Source organism: Trichomycterus rosablanca, chromosome 16, assembly GCF_030014385.1.
Source record: "Trichomycterus rosablanca isolate fTriRos1 chromosome 16, fTriRos1.hap1, whole genome shotgun sequence".
Classification (NCBI taxonomy): Eukaryota; Metazoa; Chordata; class Actinopteri; order Siluriformes; family Trichomycteridae; genus Trichomycterus; species Trichomycterus rosablanca.
Window position 1 is genome coordinate 24,040,799 of NC_086003.1, and position 25,617 is coordinate 24,066,415.

At 38.1% G+C, this 25,617-nt stretch overlaps 3 protein-coding genes across 3 annotated transcripts; 2 read left to right on the forward strand and 1 right to left on the reverse strand.

Moving 5' to 3' along the window:
• The first annotated feature begins 2,304 nt into the window (after window positions 1-2,304).
• Window positions 2,305-6,078, forward strand: slc7a3a (solute carrier family 7 member 3a). Its single transcript, XM_063011586.1, has 11 exons — window positions 2,305-2,671; window positions 2,775-2,936; window positions 3,123-3,294; window positions 3,418-3,536; window positions 3,628-3,850; window positions 3,958-4,097; window positions 4,287-4,389; window positions 4,484-4,704; window positions 5,000-5,166; window positions 5,661-5,769; window positions 5,863-6,078. Exons 1-11 carry the CDS (start codon window positions 2,305-2,307, stop codon window positions 5,997-5,999), a joined length of 1,920 nt encoding a protein of 639 aa, XP_062867656.1. The 3' UTR covers window positions 6,000-6,078.
• A 6,841-nt stretch (window positions 6,079-12,919) lies between these two features.
• rab39ba (RAB39B, member RAS oncogene family a) lies at window positions 12,920-16,413 on the reverse strand. The gene is made up of 3 exons (XM_063012282.1): window positions 16,233-16,413; window positions 14,204-14,430; window positions 12,920-13,819 (listed from the first exon to the last, which is right to left on the reverse strand). Exons 2-3 carry the CDS (start codon window positions 14,416-14,418, stop codon window positions 13,393-13,395), a joined length of 642 nt encoding a protein of 213 aa, XP_062868352.1. The 5' UTR covers window positions 14,419-14,430; window positions 16,233-16,413; the 3' UTR covers window positions 12,920-13,392.
• Window positions 16,414-19,151: 2,738 nt separating this feature from the next.
• Window positions 19,152-24,302, forward strand: rab38c (RAB38c, member of RAS oncogene family). The gene is made up of 3 exons (XM_063012283.1): window positions 19,152-19,347; window positions 21,926-22,206; window positions 24,104-24,302. The coding sequence occupies exons 1-3, from the start codon at window positions 19,155-19,157 to the stop codon at window positions 24,263-24,265; spliced, it is 636 nt and encodes a 211-aa protein (XP_062868353.1). The 5' UTR covers window positions 19,152-19,154; the 3' UTR covers window positions 24,266-24,302.
• The last annotated feature ends 1,315 nt before the right edge of the window (window positions 24,303-25,617 follow it).

Consider the following 25,617-nt stretch of genomic DNA (forward strand, 5'->3'; position numbering starts at 1 on the left):
TTTGCATGTAAACATACGCAATAATACTTATTGTATATTTGCAAGTGTAGCTATGGTTAAATAAATTGTAAATAATAAGATGTTTCTTAATAGTTTGCCTGTTGAATATCGTCATCATTCTTCATAGATTATTTTCAAAGGTTTAAAGTTACCAGTTTGCAGGATTGCAGCACAACTTTCTCATGGCTAGATCAGACACCAAAAGATTTATACACACATGTATCACGTAGATGCACTCGTGGAGAGCACATGAAAGAGATTAGCAATGTTGTGCCCAGGTGCCGTAGGGTGGCGTATCTAGACGTGCACTGTGTTACCAGTACAAAAACTGTTACCCTTGCAAGAGCCTCACACACACTAGGTGATTAGTGTTGGGATACTCCTACTCCAAAGCATTTTCAAGGCTGTGGGCAGCTTTGCACTATATAATCAGCCTTACTACAGCCAGCTGGTTATATAATGGTTAAAAGCTACATTTACATTTTTAGTTAAATTGTTGCTCCACTCAAGCTAAGTGAAAACTATGTGGCACACGTTCTATAAACTTTTACTTACCAGTGCTGGTAGAGCCAATGGGCAGTAAATAAATACAGCAATTCTACGTGTTGTGCAAAGGCCCTAGTAAAGGCCTACATACCTGCTCTGATGTTCATCGATCCATGTTTTCTGCCAACAAAAACAGTACCTCGTACAGATAAAACAATCTGTTTCAGGCCCCCCATTGTATGTTGAATTACAGGGATGTTTTTGTAACTTGTTCCCCAAATTTCTTTGTCCTACCTGTCTTTGATCTATAAAGGCACTGTATAAACACGACACTTTATAAAAACATTCAAGCTTATCAGAAATCCATTTTTAGTGTGCAGTTTAATCTGTTTAGGTTTTGACATCCTTTTCATGGAACTTGAATGTTTAACATAGGAAAGTGGATACTTGGAAATCGCAGCAGTTTTTTGTTTTGTTCTCATCTATTTATGTATCTTGGTCCAATTTCTTCTCAATGTTCATTACTTTTTTTTTAGTCTAACTCTATTGTGTAGCATTTGAAGAATCCTTATTAGTATCTGCTGAACTGTGCCCAAGTCCTTACCCAGAAAAGTGCACCCAAGGGAAAAGAGGAATAAGGAATAAGGTGTGCCATCATTGTAAATGTCATCACAGGATAACGATGGCCTTGTCCGAGAACTAGACACTTACCTTAATACAAATATTAGTAAAATACAGGCAGCTCCGGCCCAGATAAGACACCAGGCAGCTGTGCTGAATGGCTCTTATTCACAGTTCACATCCTTGAACTTCTGCCTGAAAAGCTGCCCTAGTTGATGTTAATATCACAGAGATACTGTTTTGGCCAAGCCTTTGAGACCTGGTGCTTGTGTGGGTGTTATGGCTCCAGCTGGTCAGATATCCGTACTGAAAATGTACACCTTGCAGTGCAGACCAATGCTTTGTGGTTCACATAAATTTTTTATCCCTTCAAGATCTGTTTTTAGGTTTTTTAAAAGTTGTGAAGAAACACTTAAATTAGTGATATTACAGCTGTACTGTATGTGTTAATGACACAGATTACTTCATTAAATGACTCTGCATTATGGGATAATGTAACAAAAATACATAAAATAAAATAATCAATGCTTTCACTGCAAGTTACTAAACTAATGTATTTTTTACCAGATTTATTTGAATGTCCTAGTCTTGTTCCCTTGCAGTCTATTACTAATGGTTGTTTTATTCAACTACAATACATTTTAAAGCATAATTAATTACATGATGAAAAGTAAACAGCATAAACGAAGCTGGATGTACAATTTTAATTATTTAGAAAGCTTTAGGTTTCATATAGCCAGTACTAACTCATTAAAATCTGTATGGATTTTCCAAATGGTTTCTTAATTCTTCAAATCTGGTCATTCCTAGGTATTGCTTCTATTGAGATCTGGGGTTTAAATGTCAGCGGCAGTGTTATCGGCCAGTCGGGGGGGGAATGGGGCTGTTGAACAGCCTAGTCATTGGGAGGTGCAAGCTCTCTGCCACTTTTGTTTGTAAAAGAACTTGAATAAACTAGGGAGAGTAATCAGCATTGCGTAACTTTCTATTGAAAAGGCAAGCATTTATTAAAATGGTTGACAGCCTGGAATTAATCACAAAGGTGTGGCAATTGCAACACCCTTACTTTCATGCAACCATACAACACAGTCCAAATAAATTCTATTCTTATTTTTTTTCTTCCTAGGTGGGCGAGAGAGAGCATCTTTTTCATCTTCCTGCTTTTTCTGAGTGTCCTGAATTTTTCCTCAGTTAGTCATGGTGGATAAAATCGCCTCTTTGGGACGCATGCTGCTGAGGCGACGTGTTTTGGACTTTTCAGATGAGGAGACACGTTTTGCCCGCTGCCTGTCCACTTTGGATCTGGTGGCATTGGGTGTGGGCTCAACGCTTGGAGCTGGAGTCTATGTCTTGGCTGGGGAGGTGGCCAGGGAGAAAGCCGGCCCTGCTATTGTCCTTTGCTTTCTGATTGCAGCTCTCTCGTCCATGCTGGCAGGACTCTGCTATGCAGAATTTGGGGCCAGAGTCCCCAAGACGGGTTCTGCTTACCTGTACAGCTACGTAACAGTGGGGGAAATCTGGGCCTTTATCACCGGCTGGAATCTCATTCTGTCCTATGTTATTGGTGAGTTTCTATGGCAGGATGTGAGGTACTAGTGCAACCAATACAAGGTTAGAGCCCCATACACAAATTATAAATGAGTCATATGAGCTCTTTTTCTTCTCAGGTACTGCCAGTGTGGCACGAGCATGGAGTTCTACCTTTGATAATCTGGTAGAGCAGAGGATCTCCAGCTTCTTTAGGTCCAGCATGGCAATGAAAGTTCCAGGCAATGTGCTCGCTGAATACCCAGACCTGTTTGCCCTTGGTCTAATTCTTCTCTTGACAGGTGAGCAGGTTGTCTATAATGGGTGCATGTTAATGTTCACATTCTAATACATTGTGTATGTATGTGTTGTAACTGATTTTGTTGCTTTTTGACCATAATTATGACAATTTTATCTGTAAGAACTTGCACTTAATTGGTCCGTCAATAGCAAGTAGACTTAAAAGACTTTAATGATTTTCTCTCCAGGTCTGCTTGCATTTGGTGTAAGTGAGTCTGCACTGGTTAACAAAATCTTCACTGGAATCAACTTGGTGGTGCTGGGCTTTGTTATTATTGCTGGCTTTGTGAAGGGCAATACAGCAAACTGGAACCTCACTTACGAAAACTTTATCAATGATACCAACATCACAACATTACAGTGAGTTTCTGTAAATAGTTTTTTTTTTTTTTGTACAATGAACTTCTGAGGATAATTCTCAGTGTCTTGGTGTTGTCAGGGGAATGTTGTGTGAGACCCTAACCCACTTTATTTTCTCTACAGTGAGACGGAGAAATTTTTTGGCAGTGGTGGTTTTGCACCATTTGGCTTCAGTGGTGTTCTGTCTGGTGCTGCCACCTGTTTCTATGCCTTTGTTGGTTTTGACTGCATTGCTACTACAAGTAGGTCATGATCTTGACTGTTCTTAAAGTTTTTTTTTGTATGATTGATGATTGATATTGTATTGATTTTATTTGATGTATTTGTCTGCAGGTGAGGAAGCCAAGAACCCAATGCGTTCCATCCCTGTGGGAATTGTTGTCTCTTTGCTTATCTGCTTTTTTGCTTATTTTGGTGTGTCAGCTGCACTTACCCTCATGATGCCTTATTACAAACTCAATACCCAGAGTCCTTTGCCTGAGGCCTTTAGCTATGTGGGCTGGGCTCCAGCACGCTATATAGTTGCTGTGGGCTCACTATGTGCTCTTTCCACCAGGTGAGAAATAATTCTTGTGTAAGACTAGCATAAGGTATTCATACTGACATTCTTCATCACGTTTGTTGTAGCTCATTTCTTTATAGTGAATGCTTCTTCTTTTTTAGTCTGTTGGGCTCTATGTTTCCCATGCCACGTGTGATCTATGCCATGGCAGAGGATGGGTTGCTATTCCGTGCCCTTTCCAGAATGAATGAGCGAACCAAAACCCCCCTGCTAGCCACTGTGGTGTCCGGCATTGTAGCTGGTAGGACCGCACACTTAATTGTTTATGTTCATTGTTAATTTGTTATTATCTTTGGTTCTCCTGTTAATCTGGCATAATTAAGTGATACTGTTTATCATTAGAATTTAAATATGAATTTCTTTTTTATATTTTGCCCAACCTTTAATGTATTGTACGTCCTGGTTTATGATATTGCTCCATCTTTTGTAGCGCTCATGGCTTTTCTGTTTGACCTGGCTGCTCTGGTTGACCTTATGTCTATTGGGACGTTGCTAGCCTACTCTTTAGTGGCTGTGTGTGTTCTCATACTCAGGTATGTCAGAGCTTAAATCACCCACACTGAAAACTTTTTATACACACCCAAATTTGAGAATGTGTAATAACTGGGTTTGGTCTGTGGTCTGTAGGTACCAGCCCGGCACTCTGAATTCCTCCAGTCAGACAGAGAAGCTGGTGGAGCTGGTTGGAGGTGAAAAGGTGCCTGTGACAAGAGACAGCGGAGATGATTACGGTCTGGAGGATCATCGGACCAGGGAAAAGTTTACGCCTAAACTGCTTTTGGTTCCTTCCAGGGACACCCCAACCAAGATGTCTGGAACTATCGTATACATCACGACTGCAGTTATTTGTAAGTATTTTGCAGTTGCATTTTACACTGTGCCAAAATATTTACAGGCAAAGTTAAGTGATTTAGATTTTTTAGTGGTGATGTCAACAGCACCAGATCCCCTGCAAATTAAACATAATATACAGTTCTAATAACTGTCTAAGGTTTTCCAGAATCAGATTACTGTGTTGCATATAATCCTAGCTAAAGTGTGTTGCCCGGTTTATGTAAAAACACCACTTGTTAAAACATGAAGTTGTTAAATATAGAGTTTATAAAAAGCAGTGACTAAGCTCTGTCAACACTCTCTTCTTAGCTGTGCTGATTACTTTGCTGTGTGTGGTACTGGCTGTGTGGCTGGATGAATTGTTGTCTGGACATCCCTTATGGTTGGCCGTGTGTGCCATTCTCACATCACTTTGCTTCTTGTGCGTCATCATCATCTGGAGGCAGCCTGAGAGCAGGGAGGCACTCACCTTTAAGGTACTTAGAATGGTTTACATTGCAGTGTCTTCTTTTTCCTTTGTTTAGAGCTATCAAAAGTCTGAGTAAGTGATGGTAATTTTATTACTCAAACAAGATGCATTCGAGATTCAAATCCTGGCTTGTTGGGCATCTGCATTTGGTGGTGGTTTGGTAGCCAAAACAGTCCTAGCCATTGGGAGATGCACTTGTCAGTGCACTCTCAGTGCCCATTCCAAGCTCAAAAAATCTGTAAAAAATAGTCTAGTATGGGCACCAGATCCACTGTGGTGACCCCTAAATGTGGGTGCAGCTAAGAGACAAAAAAGGTTCACCTAGCTATAGTTCAGATTTTGGGGAAATGAAGAATGCTGGTTAATACATTTAGCTGTTGTTAATTGACAACAATAGTGTTGATAACAAACAACTGTAAACAAAAACTGCTCATTTTAACTGTACTGGATCACTTTATGCTTCTGACTGATGTGACGTCTTGGTCTTTTTTTTTCCTGCAGGTGCCTCTGCTGCCCTGGCTGCCTCTCTTCAGTGTCTTTGTCAACATATACCTCATGATGCAGCTGGATTTGGCAACATGGTGCCGCTTTGCTGTCTGGATGGCTGTCGGTGAGCATTTTGTGTATAGGCATTAATGGTATTACTCTACTCTAACTGTTCTGTTTGTTTCTTTATTCTTAAACTTGGTATGTTTTCTTTCAGGCTTCATGATCTACTTCTTTTATGGCATTTGGAACAGCGCAGAAGCGGCGAATAGCGCCAAGCGAAAATATAAGAGAAAAAATAAGAGTCCCATCTACGTAGGAGGTGATGGTGAGCATGAAGGGATCTCTCCCTGATTAGAGAACAATTCATCTTTACCCTGAAGTACCACGATCACCCCAGTAATGAGTACACTTTCAGTGTTATTGAAAGATCTTTTCTTTTCTGAAGCTTTATTGTTAACATTGATTGCACTAAGATTGGACCCAACATTGGTGGTTTGATCTTATGTTTTGTTGAATGGTTCTAGTGCAGCTTAACTTTGCAGTACATGCAATACTGCTTATTTATCAGTACTGTAGGAGCCAGTGTGTATTAGACAGTGAGCCAAGTGTACACAGGGTATTTGTAAATATGTGGTGATTGGTAGTTCTCTGCTTATCTGTAATGAAGTTAAAGTGGTTCAGTGCCGCTACAGAAGTACATACTTATAAGAGCCGTTTCATTTTGTGGTTCTTGTCAGTTCTCTTGTGACTAGTGTACAGAATTCAGCAGCAGTTTTATTTAAATGAACACTAAACTGCTACGTGTTACTTCTGCTTGTTTACATGAAAAATGAATTTTACATGAATTTTAGTCGATGTAGGTCTTTTTAAGTGACGGCGTATTGATCCCAAGAATGCTATTCAGTATTAAAACCTGATGTTTCATTTCATGTTTATTATGAATCGAAGTAGACCTGTAATGTCTTTTGACTGCAAAACAAGTTACATACATACCTATAATAAATTTATTTACCACATAGGGAAACTTTGTAGGTATGCAATTGCTGACTTTGGCCCATCTAGCTCTATGTATTAGAGATTATCAAACGAACAAAACCTAAACTTTAGGTTTTGTTTTTATAGAAGGAAAGGGGGGTTGGGGTGTCTGGTTGGTACCTCTGAGTGTTCATCTTTTGTCCACTGGCCAATATGGCCAGAGCATGTGGAGAACTACTATAAGCTAGTAGACTCATCAAAGACATCAGCATTAGTAGGAAATTATTTATTTATTTGTTGTTTTACCACCACTTTATACTGGTCTGGGTCATGGTGGGTCTGATTAATTGGGTGAAAGGTTGGAAACACCGTGGACAGGTCGCCAGTCCATCACAGAGCAACCACACATTAACACACTCTTGTAGCTGTAATTGGCCTGCATGTCTTTGGACTTGTGGGAGGAAACCCACACAGAACATGCAAAGTCCACACAGAAAGGACCCTGGCCATTCAGCCATGGACTCGAATTCAGGCCCCTTTTTTGTGAATGCTTCAATAATAGCTAATCAATAGTAGCTAATAATAGCCATCAGCCCGGCGGGCGTCAACATTGACAAGTTCACCTGCCGATGGCTAGGCTGTTCACCCATCATGTCTGTGTGCTCTCGGTGCTTGTTCCACATTTGCCATAAAAACTGTTCCAGATAAGATATATGGACCAGAATGATAGACTGAGGTGGCCCCTTAATACGGGAGCAGCTGAAAGTTGACTTGGGTGTGTTTGCAGTAGGGAAATCCTTGGTAAGACCCAAAACCTTGGTAAGACCCAAGATATGCAACTGAATTTTAAATGTACAGCACCTTCACTTTTCTACCTACAAGAAACATGGTAAAAAAAGACAAGGGATGAACTCTGAGGGTACCTTCTCAGTGACGGGCAGTTAGTTTTGTACATTTTTTGTAATTGTAGGAACACCACTTAGCAAATATTATTTTATTTCTGTATTCTGACATGATAATGACATGGGTATTGTGCTTTGTGCTAGTATGTGTATCTGGTGCAGCAGCCTTGAGGAGGATTTTAAACATTATGTAGACTACATGCCCACTTTATTAGAAACATCAGTGCTGCTGGTTTATACTAAAGGTATACAGTTAGTCTACAGCTTTTTTCACAATGTGGGTCCAGTCGTGGTCAGTGTCTGACCTGGGATAGTCTTGACTCAGCAAGGACTTGAGGTGTTTAAAAAACACAGCAATGCTGTTGGGCTAGATACAATCATACCAGTGCCACTATCATGTCTGTATCTGTGTTATATGAAGAATGCACCGCTCAAATGATCTGGCTTATGGTAGTCGTTTACTATTGGTCGACAGAGCATGGCTGAAACGGACTGGCTTGAACTTGATTGATAATATTAGCAGATGTGCTCCAGTAGTAGTTATGTACATCCTATTGATGTACCTGATAAAATGGCTAATAACTGGCAACTCAGTGTAAATAAGTCACTAAATCAATTGCCTGCAAATGGCCTTGGCAATAAATTTAGCTTTTTGTGTTTCCATTGAAACCTGTTTTTATATTGTAATCTATTAATTTTATTATGTAGAATTGTTGTAGTGAAGTGCTAACCTACTGCTGTAAATATTGAGCTAAGATAATTTTTCTGTCATTTTTGCAAAATTTAATGTTTTTTGCTTTCATCTTTTACAGGGTTAGAAAAGTATTTTTTTCATAGCTTTACTAAATGGAGTATGTACAAAATGAGAAATGCTTTTAATTAAATGCTGTATACATGTAGATATGTAAGTGTGGGTATGTGTTTGTCTGTGCCTGAGGTTAAATGTAGGGATGTCCTGATTCAGAGCTGATGCTCAATGCCTATTTTATACTGGTGTTCCTGTGGTAAGCGAGCTTGTTCTCTTTAACAGAGCTAAGCATCAAAAGTATTAAGTTTGTAAGTTTAAGGTGTGTCTGGGTTACCACATCATTATTCAGCCTTAGATTGGGGCATCCCTAATTACAAATTATCCTCAGACTTCCCCGGTTTGTAGATGCCTTCAGCTTCTAATATTTCTGGTATTTTCGTTTGTCACTGGATTTTGTACGCTGTTCATATTTGAGACATCAAATGAAGATGTATTTTAAGTGTTCTCTTTTTTAAAATAAAGTGCTAATTCAATAATAAATCTGTCTCAGTTTTGGTGTGTATTATGTTCTAACATGCAGGTTGTCCACCAGGCTTGATGAAGTTATGAAATGCCTGAAAACTAAAACTTCACTTTCTGTAACAGCCTCCCTGTGCAGAACCCCAAGACATAGCCAATCGTAGGTGTAGACGCCTGACTGGCAGATAGCACTGTTAAGATATAAACCCTAGATCTCTTTAATACGGTTGAGGTCAGGGCTCTGTGCAGGGCACTGTAGTTTCACTGTACCAGTCTTGTTGGAAGCAAAAGTGGAAGCAAATAATTAGTTTTAAATATTTGGTTTTGTACACTTGTTATCAGTAAGTGTAAAACACATGGGTTTAAGAATTAGGATGTGTTTGTATACATTTAGCCATACATGTAGTGTGATTAAAGGTTTCGTGTCCTAACTATTCGACATCTACAACTACAACCTCTTGCCAGAGGGTCTCTACAGCTGTCTAACAAAGCAGAACCTGCCCAGAATTATCCTTACAGTTCCACCAGTTCTATAACCTGTGTACACCAGTGGCAAACCTCCCTGAAAGCCTAAGATGATCTATAAATGAGTTAAGAATCAGCATTTAAACAAATACAAACACAAACAAATTAATCGTTTATTTCTGTTAATTCCATTTGTATTGGTAAGTTAAGGGTTAGATTATAAAAAGCTTCTTTGTCGCCCTCTGCTGTGTGTAAAAAGATTGTCAGGACAGTAAAAATATCTCGTTTGACTCTGTTAGAGATTAAATTCAAATGACAGTAAAATTGACCAATCATGTCTTTCCTCTCTGCTGCGCGGTCACGTGTGTAACACATCTAATATCCATATCTACTATATTTTTTAAACTATTTGTTAATAGCGGTGGTTTGGGCACACGGATAACTAACAATTATATGTGAAAAAACAGCTGTTAGTTATTGAGTGTTCTTTAATGAATAAATAGAAAATAAGTATAGAAGAACAGATTGAAACAGCTGGCAGTGTTCACGTTTGTTATTTGTTTGTTAATTAGCAGTTTAACATCATGTTTTACACTCTTACATTCATAACAGAAACGGTAGTTACTCATTACACAAGATTCATCAGTTCACAAATTTATATTAAACACAGTCATGGACAATTTAGTATTTCCTTGTCACCTCACTTGTATGTCTTGGGGCGGCACGGTGGCTAAGTGGGTAGCACTGTCGCCTCACAGCAAGAAGGTCCTGGGTTCGAATCCCAGGTGGGGCGGTCCGGGTCCTTTCTGTGTGGAGTTTGCATGTTCTCCCCGTGTCTGTGTGGGTGCTCCGGTTTCCTCCCACAGTCCAAAAACATGCAAGTGAGGTGAATTGGCAATACAAAATTGTCCATGACTGTGTTCGATTTAACCTTGAGAAGTGATGAAACTTGTGTAACGATTAACTACCATGTGTCTGTCATGAATGTAACCAAAGAGTGTAAAACATGACGTTAAAATCCTAATAAACAAACAAACAACTTGTATGTCTTTGGACTGTGGGAGGACACCCGAGCACCCAGAGTAAACCCACCCAGACACGGGGAGAACATGCAAACCCAGACCCAGACCACCCCACCTGGGAATTGAACCCAGGACCTTTTTGCTGTGAGGCGACAGTGCTACCCACTTAGCCACCGTGCTGACTTAGTATTCATGTAGCTGGTGTTATACAGCGATTATATGGACAGATGCTTTGCATGTTGCTTAAGAAAGGAGCGATTAAGGTACTTAACTAGTCGTTCAATGGGTTGCCAATTCAAGCCCCATCACTGCCAGTTGCCACTGTTGGGCCCCTGAGCAAGGCTCTCAACCCTCAATTGATCAAATTGCATTCAATGATAATTGTAAGTCTAAATACATCAAGCAAAAAGTCAAAATAGTATGGCCAAAGTGTGTCCAATAGGAAGAAAGCAACGTTTTCAAAAATGTAACAGTGGTAGTACCCAGTAACTAGGCTGTTTTTTTTAGGTTTGGGGGCAGAGGGCCGAGGTCTTAACATTTTTAACATTTTACATTGAAGTCAGGGTTCGCTACTGGTGTACACTTAAGCAATAAACAGTTATCTCTGAGCGTTTTTCAATTCACTTTTTATTGGTATTACATTTTATTTCTTACAAGATCAATAAATACATAGTTAATAGCTGTTTTAACCTGTTAAATAACAACGTATTGATCAGTCAAACAATACATCTCAGCAGCTACCAGTCTCAAGTGCCAGGTGAAAGATTTGAAATGTAAAGCTCTGAAAAAGATACCATTTTGAGCAAGACTGGATCAGACATTAGAACTGATTAAAAAGCTATGCTAAAATAAGAGCTTGAATAATGTTACTGTTAGGCGTGTAATCTGTAAGATGACCAGGTTTGGTCCCTCTCCTCATCTGTCCTGTTCCTACCATGTCCATGAAGTATGTTGCTAATAACCTGAGTCTCTTGTGCCTCACTACATTAGAAATGTTTATTGCACTATAAGTCAATGCTTAATGTGCTGCCATACCAAACAAAAGCTCACTGCAACAGCAGCTCAAAATACAGAATCCTAATTGTTAACTGGATTTTTTTTGCCAGGTTGAAAGGTACACCCAAACAGCAACAACCCACAGTTAAAATGCCTTCCAAATTCATTCCTAAACCTTAGACCTAAAAAACAATTGAGTAGATGAGGCATTTAGAAGTACATTTATAGCCCAAATAATTTAGCATAGGTTCATTGGCTAAGACTCTAAGATGATATTTGGAAGGTCAGGAGTTCAAATTCCAGGACCACCAAATAACCAGTTACCGGTTCAGATGCATGATTTATTGTATCCTCTCCTAGTTCTATCCAGATTTAAATAAGATTCAATAAGAACTGATGGAACTATTTTGGGGTTATGTATGCAAATGTAAGTAGTGAGCAAATAAAAGCTCACAGTGTGAGTAATATGCTTATGTAAAATCTTAACTGCTCCCTCATTACACATTTACTTTTACAGCTAGCTTTAGTCTGTTTTCCATCCATACACCCCATACATCATTTCTGATTACACAAATTTTTTTTTTTTTAATGCTGCAGTTGTGTGAAGTCGGCCAAATCCCACATTGTTTCAAACTCTCTATAATCACAAACTACATGAAGTCCAATAAAAAAGGACTTGTACATAGTGTACCATTAACTGCACCATGTAGACAATATAATGTCAGTCAGGTTTTGCCATGCCATCTAGGCTTTATAACTCTAGCGCTAGATAGTTACTCAAGTTTAGTAATTCTAGATTAATGTATGTCCATAGTTCAGGTCACAGTTCATAATAATCATTTATGTTAAAGGCAAACAGCACCTACAGATTTAAATGATATGGAGATTAGCTAGCGAGCTACTTTTAAATGCACTATACATTAAGAAATTGGGGTGTCACAGTTATTGATTTCAAAAAAGCTACACTGTACACACCTGATCATTGCTTGTTGGACATCTCATTTTAAAACCACAAACATCCTCCAATTTTCTGAGGGCTTTCCTCTTTTTGTATCTCTCTTTGTGCACAGGGGAATAGTCCTGCTTGAACAGGAAAAGGCTTTCCCCAAACTGTTTTTACACAGTTGAAAGGATATAAATTATTTTAGATAATTGATTTTTTACACCTGTTGGCAACTGGTATGTGAAACATTTCAATATAATAAATAGGAGAGGTCCACATACTGGCCATATAGTGTATGTTTTACCTTTAACATGCTACGACTCAAAACTTGTCCCACTGTTACTGGAGTTTAGGCCTAAGAGTAAGTAGATGATTAAAATGTAGAGCATGTAAGTTCTGAACCAGCTTAACAGAAAAAAAATTTAACCTACAATGCGAAACTACTAGTTTGATCCTGAGAAGGCCACAGCCATCCACTGCTAGGAGTCGAAGAGAGCATAAATGGCACTGCTCTCTTGTTAGTGGGATGGCATTGCTGCTTCTTCTATCCATCCTAGCAACATTGGCCAAACTCAGTCATCTGTAAGCTCATGAGCAGCAGTTCAAAAAGATGTGGTGGCTTGATTCATATTTTTGGAGGAAACAGGTGCTAACCCTTGCCTTTCCACGTTGGTAGCTGTCATTCAGTAGTAGAGATTTAGATAGTGATTGGCAACAACTAAAGTTAAGAAGAGAATGAGGAACAAATTGTGTTTACTGAAGAAAATAGACAGTAGAGCACTGATACCACGTATGAGTCTTTCTTTTTGGTTCTACGCAAGTCATTTCTATAGGAAACATCGATGTGTGAACTTGTCTTCTGTCTTCAAACATTCCTAAGCCGACATTCTTCTTTGTGGCATCTGTCCATGCAGAAATCCAAATGTCTAAAGTTCAATGCCTGGCAAAGTGGGGTCTAATTAATAAACTGTTATTTGAACAGGGTTTGGAAAGAAATCTGGATTTTATCTGGTTCAGCAGGACAGGAGGAACCATAAATGTGTCATAAATGAATTTGGGATCTTTTATATACAGCTGTGGTTGGAAGGGTTTAGACTGAGAGGGTGCCTTGTGTAATGCCAAGCAAAGGAGCACAATATGACTATGGAGAAGAAGCATGATACACCGTTTTCAGTCAGCACAGGCAGCGGCGGTCACTCTTGGTCACTTCCTCAGATGAATGCACCACGTTGGGCACGAAGCCACTCTTCACCCCCTCCCAGCCTTCCTGAATGGTAATGTCGCCCTGCTTGACCAGCTCAAAGATGTCACGTGTTAGCTCGGTGAAAGCCTTCTCGACGTTAATGGCGTCGCGTGCTGATGTTTCTACGTAGCGCATGCCATAGGCGGCCGCTAGCTTCTCTGCTTCCTGCTGGCTCACCTGGCGCTGAGGTTCCAGGTCACACTTGTGACCGACCAGCAGGAAGACAATGCTGTGCGGCTGCACGTGGCTGCGCGCCTCCTCCAGCCACTCATGCACATTCTGAAAGGAGCGGCGGTTAGTGATGTCGAACAGCAGTAGGCCTCCCACTGAATTGCGGTAGTATGCCCTTGTGATAGATCTAAAACAAAAAAGAGAGTAAAAGGAATTGTTGCATTGTGACAAAATTTCCTGCAATGATTTATTGTAAATGACTTGGTACCTCAACACTTCAAACATTTTGCTTTGATGTTTTTAGTAAGGACTCTAAGTAATGAGTGTTGCCACTGTAGTTAATGCAGTGAGAGTCATTTGGTTTATTTACCAAGTTGAGAAGGATCTGACCTAGACAGTGTGGGTCTCAAAGTTCTCAATTTTTTTAAGATTGATAAACTTTTAAATAATCACATACATCTGTCGTTCCACAAGCAAAACCACAGTGAACTTGCTCTTATTACAGGCCAACTATTAACAGAATTCTGCTCAGCTTTGTGAGCATGCAAATAAAGTACAAAATCAGATTTACCTGAACCTCTCCTGTCCAGCCGTGTCCCAGATTTGCAGTTTAATGCGTTTGCCTGGTTCGATCTCCACCAGACGGGAAAAGAAGTCTACTCCGACAGTGGGATCAGATACTTGTGCAAAACGCCCCTCTGTAAAACGTCTGATCAGACAGGACTTGCCAACTGTTGAGTCGCCAATGACGATCAATCGGAACTGGTATAACCATATAGCTTCCATATCTCATAAAATCTACAGAAAAGAAAGAGTTAATTATGCTTTTAATATAAACAGATACATATACAGAAAAGAACCTGATTCTCACTGTTAGGTATGGTAGAGGGTCTGTGATGTATTCAGCCTGTTTTACCAACCGTCCTACATGCATATCAGGGAATAAAGCAAATAACCCTTATACTTTCTGTCATGAAATAATGTTTTACACATATTCACAACCAATGGTTAGAAGTGGCTTAGTAAATAATGTACTGGTGTTTTAATTTGTAGTTTGAAGATCTGAGCCCACAGCTGCCAAACTGCCACTGTTAGGCACCTAAGTAAGGCCCTTAGTTGCTTTAATTTCTGTAAGTCACTTTGCATGTACTGTATGTTACTTCATATGTTAGATTTCCTGTTCAAGATCTAAATGTTTAATAGTCCTTTGACTATTAGATTTGGTATAACACCAGTGGATAACATGCTGTGTTGAAATGGTGGGGGTCAACTTTATTAGATTTAAACACCAGCTTTCTCTACATAGTGCTAAAGAGTGTAATATCTTCACTACCATGTTTAAAAATCAGCAGCAGAAATCAGCAATGTTAAACAATATTAAGATGTAAATGACCAAAACAGTATAAGTAGTAATTTGGTTTCTTTCATAAGATCATTGAGAATGTTCAAAAAAATAGACTACTTTTGCTGGGTCATCAAACAGCACAACTAATATTTGGTTATACGCCCTAGCTGTTTTACCTCAGGTTAAATCTTTGACCACTCTTTGTGGCAGAAAAGAAGGCATGGTACAAGAGAGAGATTTCATTCATACAAGCCTCCAGATGAACATGATCAGGATTAGTAATCAAAAGGCGCTCTAGCTATTTTCTCCTGGTTAACGTTTTTCTTCTACACTGGTATATTGTGGTAAATATCTATACTGGAACAGTGTTAAGAGTGTGTAGTATGGATGTTCCACAACTTCAGATTCCTGGGAACCTGGATTTTATATGTCTGGGTGGGTTTCCTTAAGGTACTCAAGTTTACTCCCACCACCCAAAAACAAAAAATTAGGTACTTTAAATTTGTTTCATGAGGTACTGTGTGGTACCCTGTTATGTACAGGAACATGCTGTCTACCCACCTTGCAGCTAGTGATCAGGTTAGGCTTTGGACCCATCACACCCTTCATTTGGATAATATGTTTGCTAAAAATATAGATTTAAAATAACATATTGTAAGGGTGTGATACCCTGTGATTGGCACCTTTCATGGTGTATTACTGCCTTGGGCTTAATGTTTCAGAGTGGTGCACAAGCCACCAGGACCCTGACCAGAATAAAGCAGTTAGGAAGAAAAGGATTGCATAAATGAACGTAATGGAGGATCTGAGTTCATTCCTTTAGTCGGTGCATCAGTTGTATTGGCTGTGATGAAGGAAGTGATGAGACTGGTGCTAACTACTGGTACAATGATTCTGCAATTTAATAGATCAACCCTCTTTACTCAGGCGAGGCAAACAACAGCAAACAAAGATGTATTTCAACATGCTGCGTGCTTTTTACATTCTTGCATTCTACAATTAAACCTAGTTAGATGTACAAGTCCATCTAATAAGTACCCTAACATTTTATTTCTATTAATTTAATCCAAACTGAAACGGGTCTGTTTAGCGAATCCTGTAAATGCGTTCTGGGCCTTTGCGCGTCTGCATATACCACACACACACACACACACACACACACACACACACACACACACACACACACACACACACACACACACGCAAACAATGCCATTACTGTACATAATGATGCATAATGATGCAGTGGAATTACCTGAGCTGAGCTTCTTAATGTGTAGCAGAGGTTAAAGTCATTCTCTTCATTGTGTGTCAGAGTGAAAAACAAGCAGCTGTATCGTCCACCAGCTAAGCATCCATTCACACACCCGACTAGCTGTTATTAGCAACTATATTCAACTAGTTTCCGGTATAAGAGAGCGACCGTCTGCCGACAACCATACTCTTCAACAAAACGTACAATAACGTCTCCGCTAAACCGAATTATTTTTATAATAATAAATGTATGAATGTTTGTAAAATTTGCTGATGAAATGGCAGCATCATCAGCATCATATAGCCTGACTCATCCCTCATCAGTACCATTACCTTAAAGCAAGTAATAAAGGCGCAACACGCACAGATTGGCCATTCATCTATGACGCTCTCGCTCCACTCTGCACATATTAGAGTAATTACGGTACATAGGAGGCGCTTCGAGAGGACCTACCACAACAGGGGTCGCCAGCCCACAATGACTGTAGTAAAGATAGATGAGAGTGTGCAGATGGTGGAATCAATACTGGTTTAATCCTGTGAGTGGAGGTCATATTATCTTTAAATGAAGCAGCTGGCACAGGTTGACATACATGAACAGTCAGCTCCAGAATTACTGGCACCTTGGGTAACTATAGGTAAAAAGCTTGTCTCTTTAAAATGTCTGTTTATAATTAAGGCATCTCACAGTGACATTTTTTCCTTAAATCAAACATTAATTAAATTACATTGATTCGAAGATAATAAAACAATCTTTTGCAAATATTAGTTAGTTAGTTAATTAGGATTTTAACGTCTTGTTTTACACTTTTGGTTACATTCATGACAGGAACAGTAGTTACTCATTACACAAGGTTTATCAGTTCTCAAGACTATATCGAACACAGTCGTGGACAATTTATTGTGTCCAATTCACCTCACTTGTATGTCTTTGGACTGTGCGAGGAAACCGGAGCACGCGGAGGAAACCCACGCAGAACATGCAAACTCCACACAGAAAGGACCCGGACTGCCCCACCTGGGGATCAAACCCAGGACCTTCTTGCTGTGAGGCAACAGTGCTACCCATTTAGCCACCGTGCCACCCCTTGCAAATATTAAAAATGGGCCAACTGTAATATTTGTGCCGGGGTTTATCCAATATTTTAAAAATAGCAAACTGTGCAGAAGAATTGCCTATTTAAATTTGTTTCAAGGATTTTAAAAATACTTTTTACAAACATGCCATTTCACCAGGTGTGTCCAAACTTTTAATTAAGACTTTTAAATAAAATGTATGTGTGGTCAAAACACCTGATATTTTTCGGCTGTGAAACTGTTTGTCTTGTTAAAAAATGCTAACATGTAGTAAAATGTAAAACTGTATATTATATTGATTTATTGTGCAGCATTAAGTATGAGTGCTCCACAGCTCCAGTGTCTCAGACCTCATCTTCAAACTCTGTCTGTGTGGACTTAGCCATGCTATCCCGAATTTTCTAAATTGAGCATGATAATCTTAGATTTGTGTGCAGCTGCTTAACTATTAAATACATTTGTGATGTTCCAGATGAACTGCCCTTGTACTAGTGTTGGTTTGTAACTTATAAGTAAGTCCTGTAACTGAAAACAGATGTTCTTACACAGTATGTGCTTCAGCACTATACTGTTTCACAGCAGAGCTGTTGTGACATATTCTCTTCATTATAACAGTACCTGAAGTTAAATGTTTTTGTCCTAAAAGACAGAAATGACATAGAACCAATAGTTAAGATTATAAGCCCATAAGCTACTTATTCAACATAGCCCCAACCCTCATACATTTCATACATGTTATTACCAGACCAAAAAGAGAGGGATTAATTAAATGTATGTGCTTCTGCCAGTTGAAAAAAGACAGTTAATGTGTGCCTAGAACCAGACTTATTATATATATATATATATATATATATATATATGCATATATGCAAGAAGTATGTTTTCCACAAATACATCAATATTATTATCATCAACGTTTTAGATAAAATGCCTATATTTGTCATATACAGATGTACAGTACAACAAAATTCTATCTTCGCATATCCCAGCTTGTTTGGAGGCTGGGGTAAGAGTGCAGGGTCAGCCATTAAATCACAAGGGCCCAACAGTGGCTTCATGGCAGAGCTGGGATTCAAACTCTCAACCATTCAGTTTACAGCCCAACGCTCTACCCACTAGGCTACCACTGTCCTGTTTTAAGACATGATGTAGGCTACATTTCACTTACAAGAGTTGGAAAACGTTTGCACTAAATGTAGAACCACAAAAAACTCTATTCACAAAACGATGTTTAATCCAGTTTATACAAATGTGGTTAAAATAACAAAAATCTGTGCTTTATAAAATAAAAACAAAGCATTAAACACACCATCTAAGTAAATTGTAATTGCTACATTTGACATTAGTTTTTTATTTAAATGTAAACAGTAGTATTGCACTTAAAAGGTTTATTTTGGTGCAGCAGTAAATAAGCTGCACTGATTTATTTCCACACGATGGTTTGCACTGGAATGTTTGTAGCACGCGCTCCGCCCTTCAGTACGCACGAGACCGCATGACGGGCTTTGCCTACGGAAGCCTCGCGAGGACAGTGAAGTGTTCACATGATCCCCAATTCTCTGTAGCGTTTATTAGTGCACTGCTGAGTAGTACAACACTGGAGTTCTACTGTTAGAATTAAGAACTTACAGCCCGAGCCATTTAAACAGGATATATTTCATGCGTTAAAAGCTTTTAGTTCCTCTTTTATTTTATGTGCACTTAGTTTTATCCACAAGGCATTTTAAAGCGTTAGTTTTAAAGTGATGAAAACTTCATCATCCCACAAACTGAGGAACTTAAAGAGTAATCCATCAGTCAGATATTATATTATTATTATTGTTCGTGTGTTCTGTCGATTTTAATCATGCAGCAGGAACATTTATTTAAAGTTCTTGTGATTGGGGATCTGGGTGTTGGAAAAACATCCATCATTAAGCGTTATGTTCATCAGATCTTTTCTCAGCATTACCGCGCTACTATTGGAGTGGATTTTGCTCTGAAAGTGTTAACCTGGGACAATCAGACAGTGATCAGACTGCAGTTATGGGATATTGCTGGTAAGTTCATTCTACACACTGTTAAAATACTGATACAAATACTATGTTACATGTTTAATTTCAGTTAATATAAGTAGGTGAATGCATCTCCTGACATTTTAAATTATAATATTAAGTTACCAGGGGTTGATATTTACATTGCAGATAGTATTTGAAGTATTATTGCATATAAATCTACAGCAAATTTACAAAAAAAAAAAACAACCAAAAACTGATTTCAGTATTATTGACATGGTATATTAACACCATGATATGTATTTGCTCATCATATTTTAATATTTTACTTTACTGTATGCTTGTGTAAACATGTCTCTTTAACTTTGTGCCTTTAACTGCTGGAGCAACTTGTTTGTTTACCTTACTGCCCAATTTATGTGGAATTTCTTTGTGTTTAAATGGTGTAGAAACTAAATTAAAAAGGTTGTTGGAAAGCTAAGACCTGCCATCTAAAATAAATCAGCTAATATAAAATATAAATATTGGATTACTTTTGAAAGATTATTATTATTATTAAGTACCATATACTAACGATACCAACTCCTGGTGACCACGTGGATAGAGTTTTCCTTTTATTGATTAGGCAACATATATTTGCTGATCGTTTTCATGTCATTTTTCTCAATCACAAATTTTGGGTCTTGGCAGAGCTTGCAAAAAAATGGGTGTCAGACACCCATTCACTCTGTCCTTGAGGCAGTTTAAAATAGTTAATTCACCTTCTCGTGTCTTAAGGGGTACATGCCAAACTTCTTACAATGACCAGGCCCAAGGTTTGAACCAAGGTCCCTAGGTATCGACTGTGCTGCCAGCATACAATAATATTTTAACAATTAATTTATCTAACTGACAGGGTAATTTCTAAACTCTTTAGGGGCCTAAAACATCTGAACTAGGGGCCCCTCAACCCTATCGAAATCAAGCTAAGATGATTGTAGGTTATTTTAGCTAGTTTTGGTAGTTTTTACATGTATTCATGCTGTTCCAGGCTAATTAAACTGGTTGGTAAGCTACTTCACCAAAATAAGCTGGTCATGCTAATGTGGCAGCTTAGCCAAGCTGGTAAACCCTGTCAGCCACCACCTTTAGTCATTCTGATCATGCTGCTCAATCAGCTTGCTCATGTTAATTAAACTAACTGGCAAACTTGGTTATGATGATCATGTTGACTGGTAGATTTCTGCCTGATAATAATAATAATAATTTATAAAAATAATAATCATCAGAGTAATTAATATCAGACCATAAAAAACAGTGTATCCAAAGCACAATGAATACTTAATGACATAAAACTCTGAGTTTTCATAAAACTCTACTTTTTTGTAAAAAATAAAAATCATTATAATCAAAACAGTGTTAATATATCATAAAAATACATTTAAATAAAATTTATAGATGATTTAAAAAAAAAAAAAAAAAAAACAGTGTAACCTGACATCATAAAAGAGCATAATTGTATGACGTTGTCTTTGGTGTCACCATCTTATGACGTTTTGTTTGGGCTGCATCAAAACATTTTACTAGTGTTCAGTGTGTTTGATGTTTCAGTCCAAGGAATGTAGGGGGAAAAAATCCACATGTCTGGTTTAATCCTTGCTGGTCTCATTCCTATGTAGTCACATGCACATTAGAAACAGTGCCAAGGGCTCTTTTTTCTTTTCTTCTTTCTGTTTTTGTCTTTTTATCCTTTTCCTGTCTTTTAGTGTAGTATAAATAATTGGATTACCCAGCAGTTAAGTAACTCTAACCTCTAACGTGCAGTGTAAGTTTTGTTACGAACCCACAGCCCTTAGTCTACTTTATACTGTAAATTCAGATCAGCTGTAGGGGTTAATAATATTAATAATTAATAATTTTCTGGGTTTGCTAAAGCTGTGTGGTGCAATCACCCTATTTGATGTTGCAATATAATGCAGTAAATGAGTTAGTTTTAAGTTACATTAGTAAATGAATTTATTTTTTGTAGTATTTCTAATAACTTGGCTTCCTCACTATGAGGGATGTTGTGCACTACTTGAGCAGGATCATGTTGTGTTTTACAGAGCTGATAAAAGTGTTTATAAAGTGTTTATCCTTATTTTTTATAATTGGCACATTTTAATCAAGAAGTACGAGTTCTGGGTGTGGACATCTTTAGTTTATGAGAGTTTGACTTTTAGTGACTTTATTAGTTGAGGCAATGGCTGGAGTCACAAATGTCATGTGACTCACCATTCAAGAAATGGCTTATAACACCATGTGACTCACCATGCTATAAACCCTGACTGGCTGATAGCATCATGTGACCTGCCACACCAGTAACACTGACTGGCTACTGGCACCATATGACATGCCATGCTAAAACAATAGATAGAATAGAATAGAATAGATAGATAGATAGATAGACAGACAGACAGACAGATGTTATGTAATTCTCCTTTAATAAAGTACAATTGATCTTGCATTGCTTGAGGCACTTGCATTTGTATATTGGCATTTAACTATGTTCCTAGCCTAAGAATACAGTATAATAACATTAAAGTTATGTGATGAATGTATTAGTGTGATAGTGATTGTGCTGTGTTTTCCCTATTTTGTTAAGGTCAGGAGCGCTATGGCAACATGACACGGGTGTACTATCGTGAGGCTGTGGGAGCTCTGATTGCTTTTGACGTGACCAGATCATCCACTTTTGATGCGGTACTGAAATGGAAAGATGATCTGGATACAAAGGTGACTCTCAGCAATGGCAAACCAGTGCCAGCTGTTCTGTTGGCCAATAAGTCTGACCAGTCGAAGGATGGCCTGTGTTCCAACCTTCCCAAGCTGGACACATTTTGCAAAGAAAATGGATTTGTGGGCTGGTTTGAAACATCTGCCAAGGTGAGTAGAGACTGAATTCAGGAAACTTAAAAAACTGTCTTTCTTTTTAGAGTTTAATTTTAATTTGGTGGTTTAGAAATATTGGTAAAAATATTTTATCGTTTTGTTGCAAATTGAGTTTTGTTTTCTCAGCCCTAATTGACCAAACTTTACATTAATGTTCTAAATGACTATATGTTGTTTCTGCATATTAACAGACAGGATCAGTGTTTGATTGTGGTGTGTATGTGTGAAAAATGTGGCCTTTACCACATGGGCACTTTCAGAGGGCAATTCATTTCAGCTCACAGTTCCTCTCTAATGAAATACACAGGAGTGTGTGAGACGGTTGGTGTATGAATAGGACATAAAGCAGACTGCTGTGCATTTGGTTATTACATTTACAAACCCCATTTCTGGAAATGTTTGTATAAAGGACTTGACATGGTCATATTTAAAAACGTGTTCTCATTAATGACAAATATTATGAAATTCTGACATTTTTATATTGTTTGAATAAACTTTTCACTCTGTTATGCTGTCATTTGTATTGAAGCCATTGTAATAAAAAAGAGAAAAATGTTTATAACTTTTTTGCTATTGAACATTCTGCATAAGGATTATTTTGGATGGATTTATTTCGATTTATCATGTGACTCCTAAGAACTCACATATTTTAATGTCTATTTGGCTACAGATTGTAAAATTTAAATCTCATCCAAAATGTAGTTGATCAGTCAAGCTCAGTTCTTGGTGTCCAAAGCTTTTTCTGTTTCATGGTTTGCAGAGATGGTAGGAGGATAGTGAAGTTATGAAGCATATAGCCTTTGGTTTAGCATTATTGACTTGAGACTAAGACTGGTCATTTTGAAAGACTGAAATGCCCCTCGGCTGTTATTCTTACTCTTAAGTCCAGGCTTTCTATTTAAGTGGGTAGTGACCTACAATGGCAAAAATATCAAACTAGCAATTGAATAACATATTTAAAATAACTGTCTTTTGACTTAAATGACAAAAAAGTATTTCTGCTTATGCATCCTCTCGATAACAGTTGTGTTACTTGTGCCCAGATTGTTCCATTTGTATAATTCAGTCCTCTATGGTGGTTTCGACTATATGGCTTCTACACTTTAAGCAGTGCACTATATTGCTAATAAGGCATAATTTAGGATTTGCTGTATGTTTTTTTGTTTAGGAGTCAAACGAAAACTACTGTGTAAGACTATGATTGTCTAGCTTTTTATTGATAGTAGTTGGATCTTCTTATTATTTTTTTTCAACCAGTACACTGTCTCTAGTTAGCCTGTGTTTGGCACTGTACACACATTCGTTAAGTCATCATTAAGTAGGGTGTTTTTCATCTACAAACTGGTGGTCTATCCACAAACATAGCAAGCAATAGTACAACATATTATAAATTTTCGAAATCCTGTGAATAATCCAGTGATAGCTCAGTGGTTAAGGTACTGAACTAGTAAACAGAAGGTTGACGGTTCAAGCCCTGCCACCACCAAGTTGCCACTGTTGGGTCCCTGAGCAAGGCCCTTAACCCTCAATTGCTCATCGTGTTCAGCTCATCATGTAAGTCGCTTTGGATAAAAGCGTCTGCTAAATGCTGAAAATGTAAATGTAAATGAATCCTGTTTCGAAAGCCTCTCAGGTTTGTTTGTAAAAAAGATCTTGCACATGGCAAGGACACAAACACATGCCACATTCCTATCTATGCTATATTTAAGTAATTTAATGAACCTTGTGAAGAATTGTACCCAACTGACTGAAGAAGAAGCATTGACGGTATTACATGTGATGTCATGCTGTTAATTTTAATCATTCACAGTTTATCACACAGTGTCAAAATTCACATATGCAACCTGATGTGCAGAAGTTGCTGATAATCTAATTCTCTTCTCTGTCACAGGAGAACACCAACATCGAAGCAGCAGTCAAATGTCTGGTTGAACAAATACTGGTACATGAAGAAAGTACAATCAGTGACTCAGATCCAGACACAGTGACCCTGTCTGGCAATAATAATACCAAGGATCGCACCCAAACCACGTGCTCTGCATGCTCCAAATAAACAAATAAAATAAACTTAATGGTGAGCAGAAGCAGAATTCAGAGAGACAGTAAGAGTGAAATAAAAGGTTTACTAACGTCCCTTTAATGGTGTGGGACCAAGTTGGAAAGTTGGAAAAACCTCGGGGTGGGTGGGAAAAAAGTCTTCCAAGGGTGGGAGCAAACTCAGTTTAAAATTTATAAGCAAATGAATGCAACCTGATGTCAGAGCTAAAAGTAAGTTACTGAAACAGTCTGCATTTCAAATCTCTGTACTAAACATTATGTATATTTAGAGCACTACCATTGGTATAGTTACACACTACGTAGCACGTAGGATATGTTTCAATATTTAGCCAGGAAGTCACTGATTTGCTGTGTAAAAATAATCCATTTGTCATGGATATTAGTTCAGGTGTCAGTTAATTTGTTTCCTCACAAGTGTAAAAATCAGTGTGGGGAACCTACATTTTATCTTTTGTAAAAAAAAGTTAAGGTAGACTGTGCTGTTGCTTTAGAAAAATATCTCTAAATACAGTAAAAGTAAATAATTGTGCTGTGTGTATTGGCTGTTCAATGATGAAATGATGTGTCAAAGAAATTGGCAGCTAGATTCATGAAAATATGAACACCAGGCTTTAAACTAAAGCTAAACAGTTTTTTTCATTGGGTAACACCAGTGAGAAAAACCATAGGGATAACCGAATCCCATTGGAGGCCTTTTTCTAAATCATTCATTTTTAAATTTTAGTTTGTTTACTAAAAATTAAAATGTTCTTTTGCTTGTGTTATGAAACAAACTCGTCCAGTGTTTATCAGGGGCAGGCTGTGTGTTGTCAAAGAATTTTCCCAAACATTTCTAATTAGGGATTCATGGCTAACCCTATGAGACTTCTTTCTCCTATAAGTAAACAATGAAAATGAGGCTCAGCAGTAAAATGCCAGAAAGAAATACAACACGAAGGAGCAATAAAAACAACAGTACACTTATACAGATATACAGGCAAAAGTCTAGGACCACCACTGAAGAGGATTCTATTTTGCATTTTTCTCAGATTTGATGTTGTTTTTCATTACAAATAATTTAATTAGCAAAACAAATTGAGTAAAAAGTTGAATCCTTAGAAAATATAAATGAATGTTTAAACTTCTTAATATTTTGTATGTTCCCCTTTTGTTTTAAAGACTGCATGTACTTAAGCTGGCACAGACCCTACAAATCTGATCATTCAAGTTATTTCAGGATCATTTCACAATATTCTGAAGAGCGTCATGTGATGTTAGTAAATGCTGGTTTCTCTTTCTGCAAGTTCCCCATAAATGCTCAATGGAATTCACGTCAGGTGACTGTGGGAGAAAGTCTGTGACAGTTAG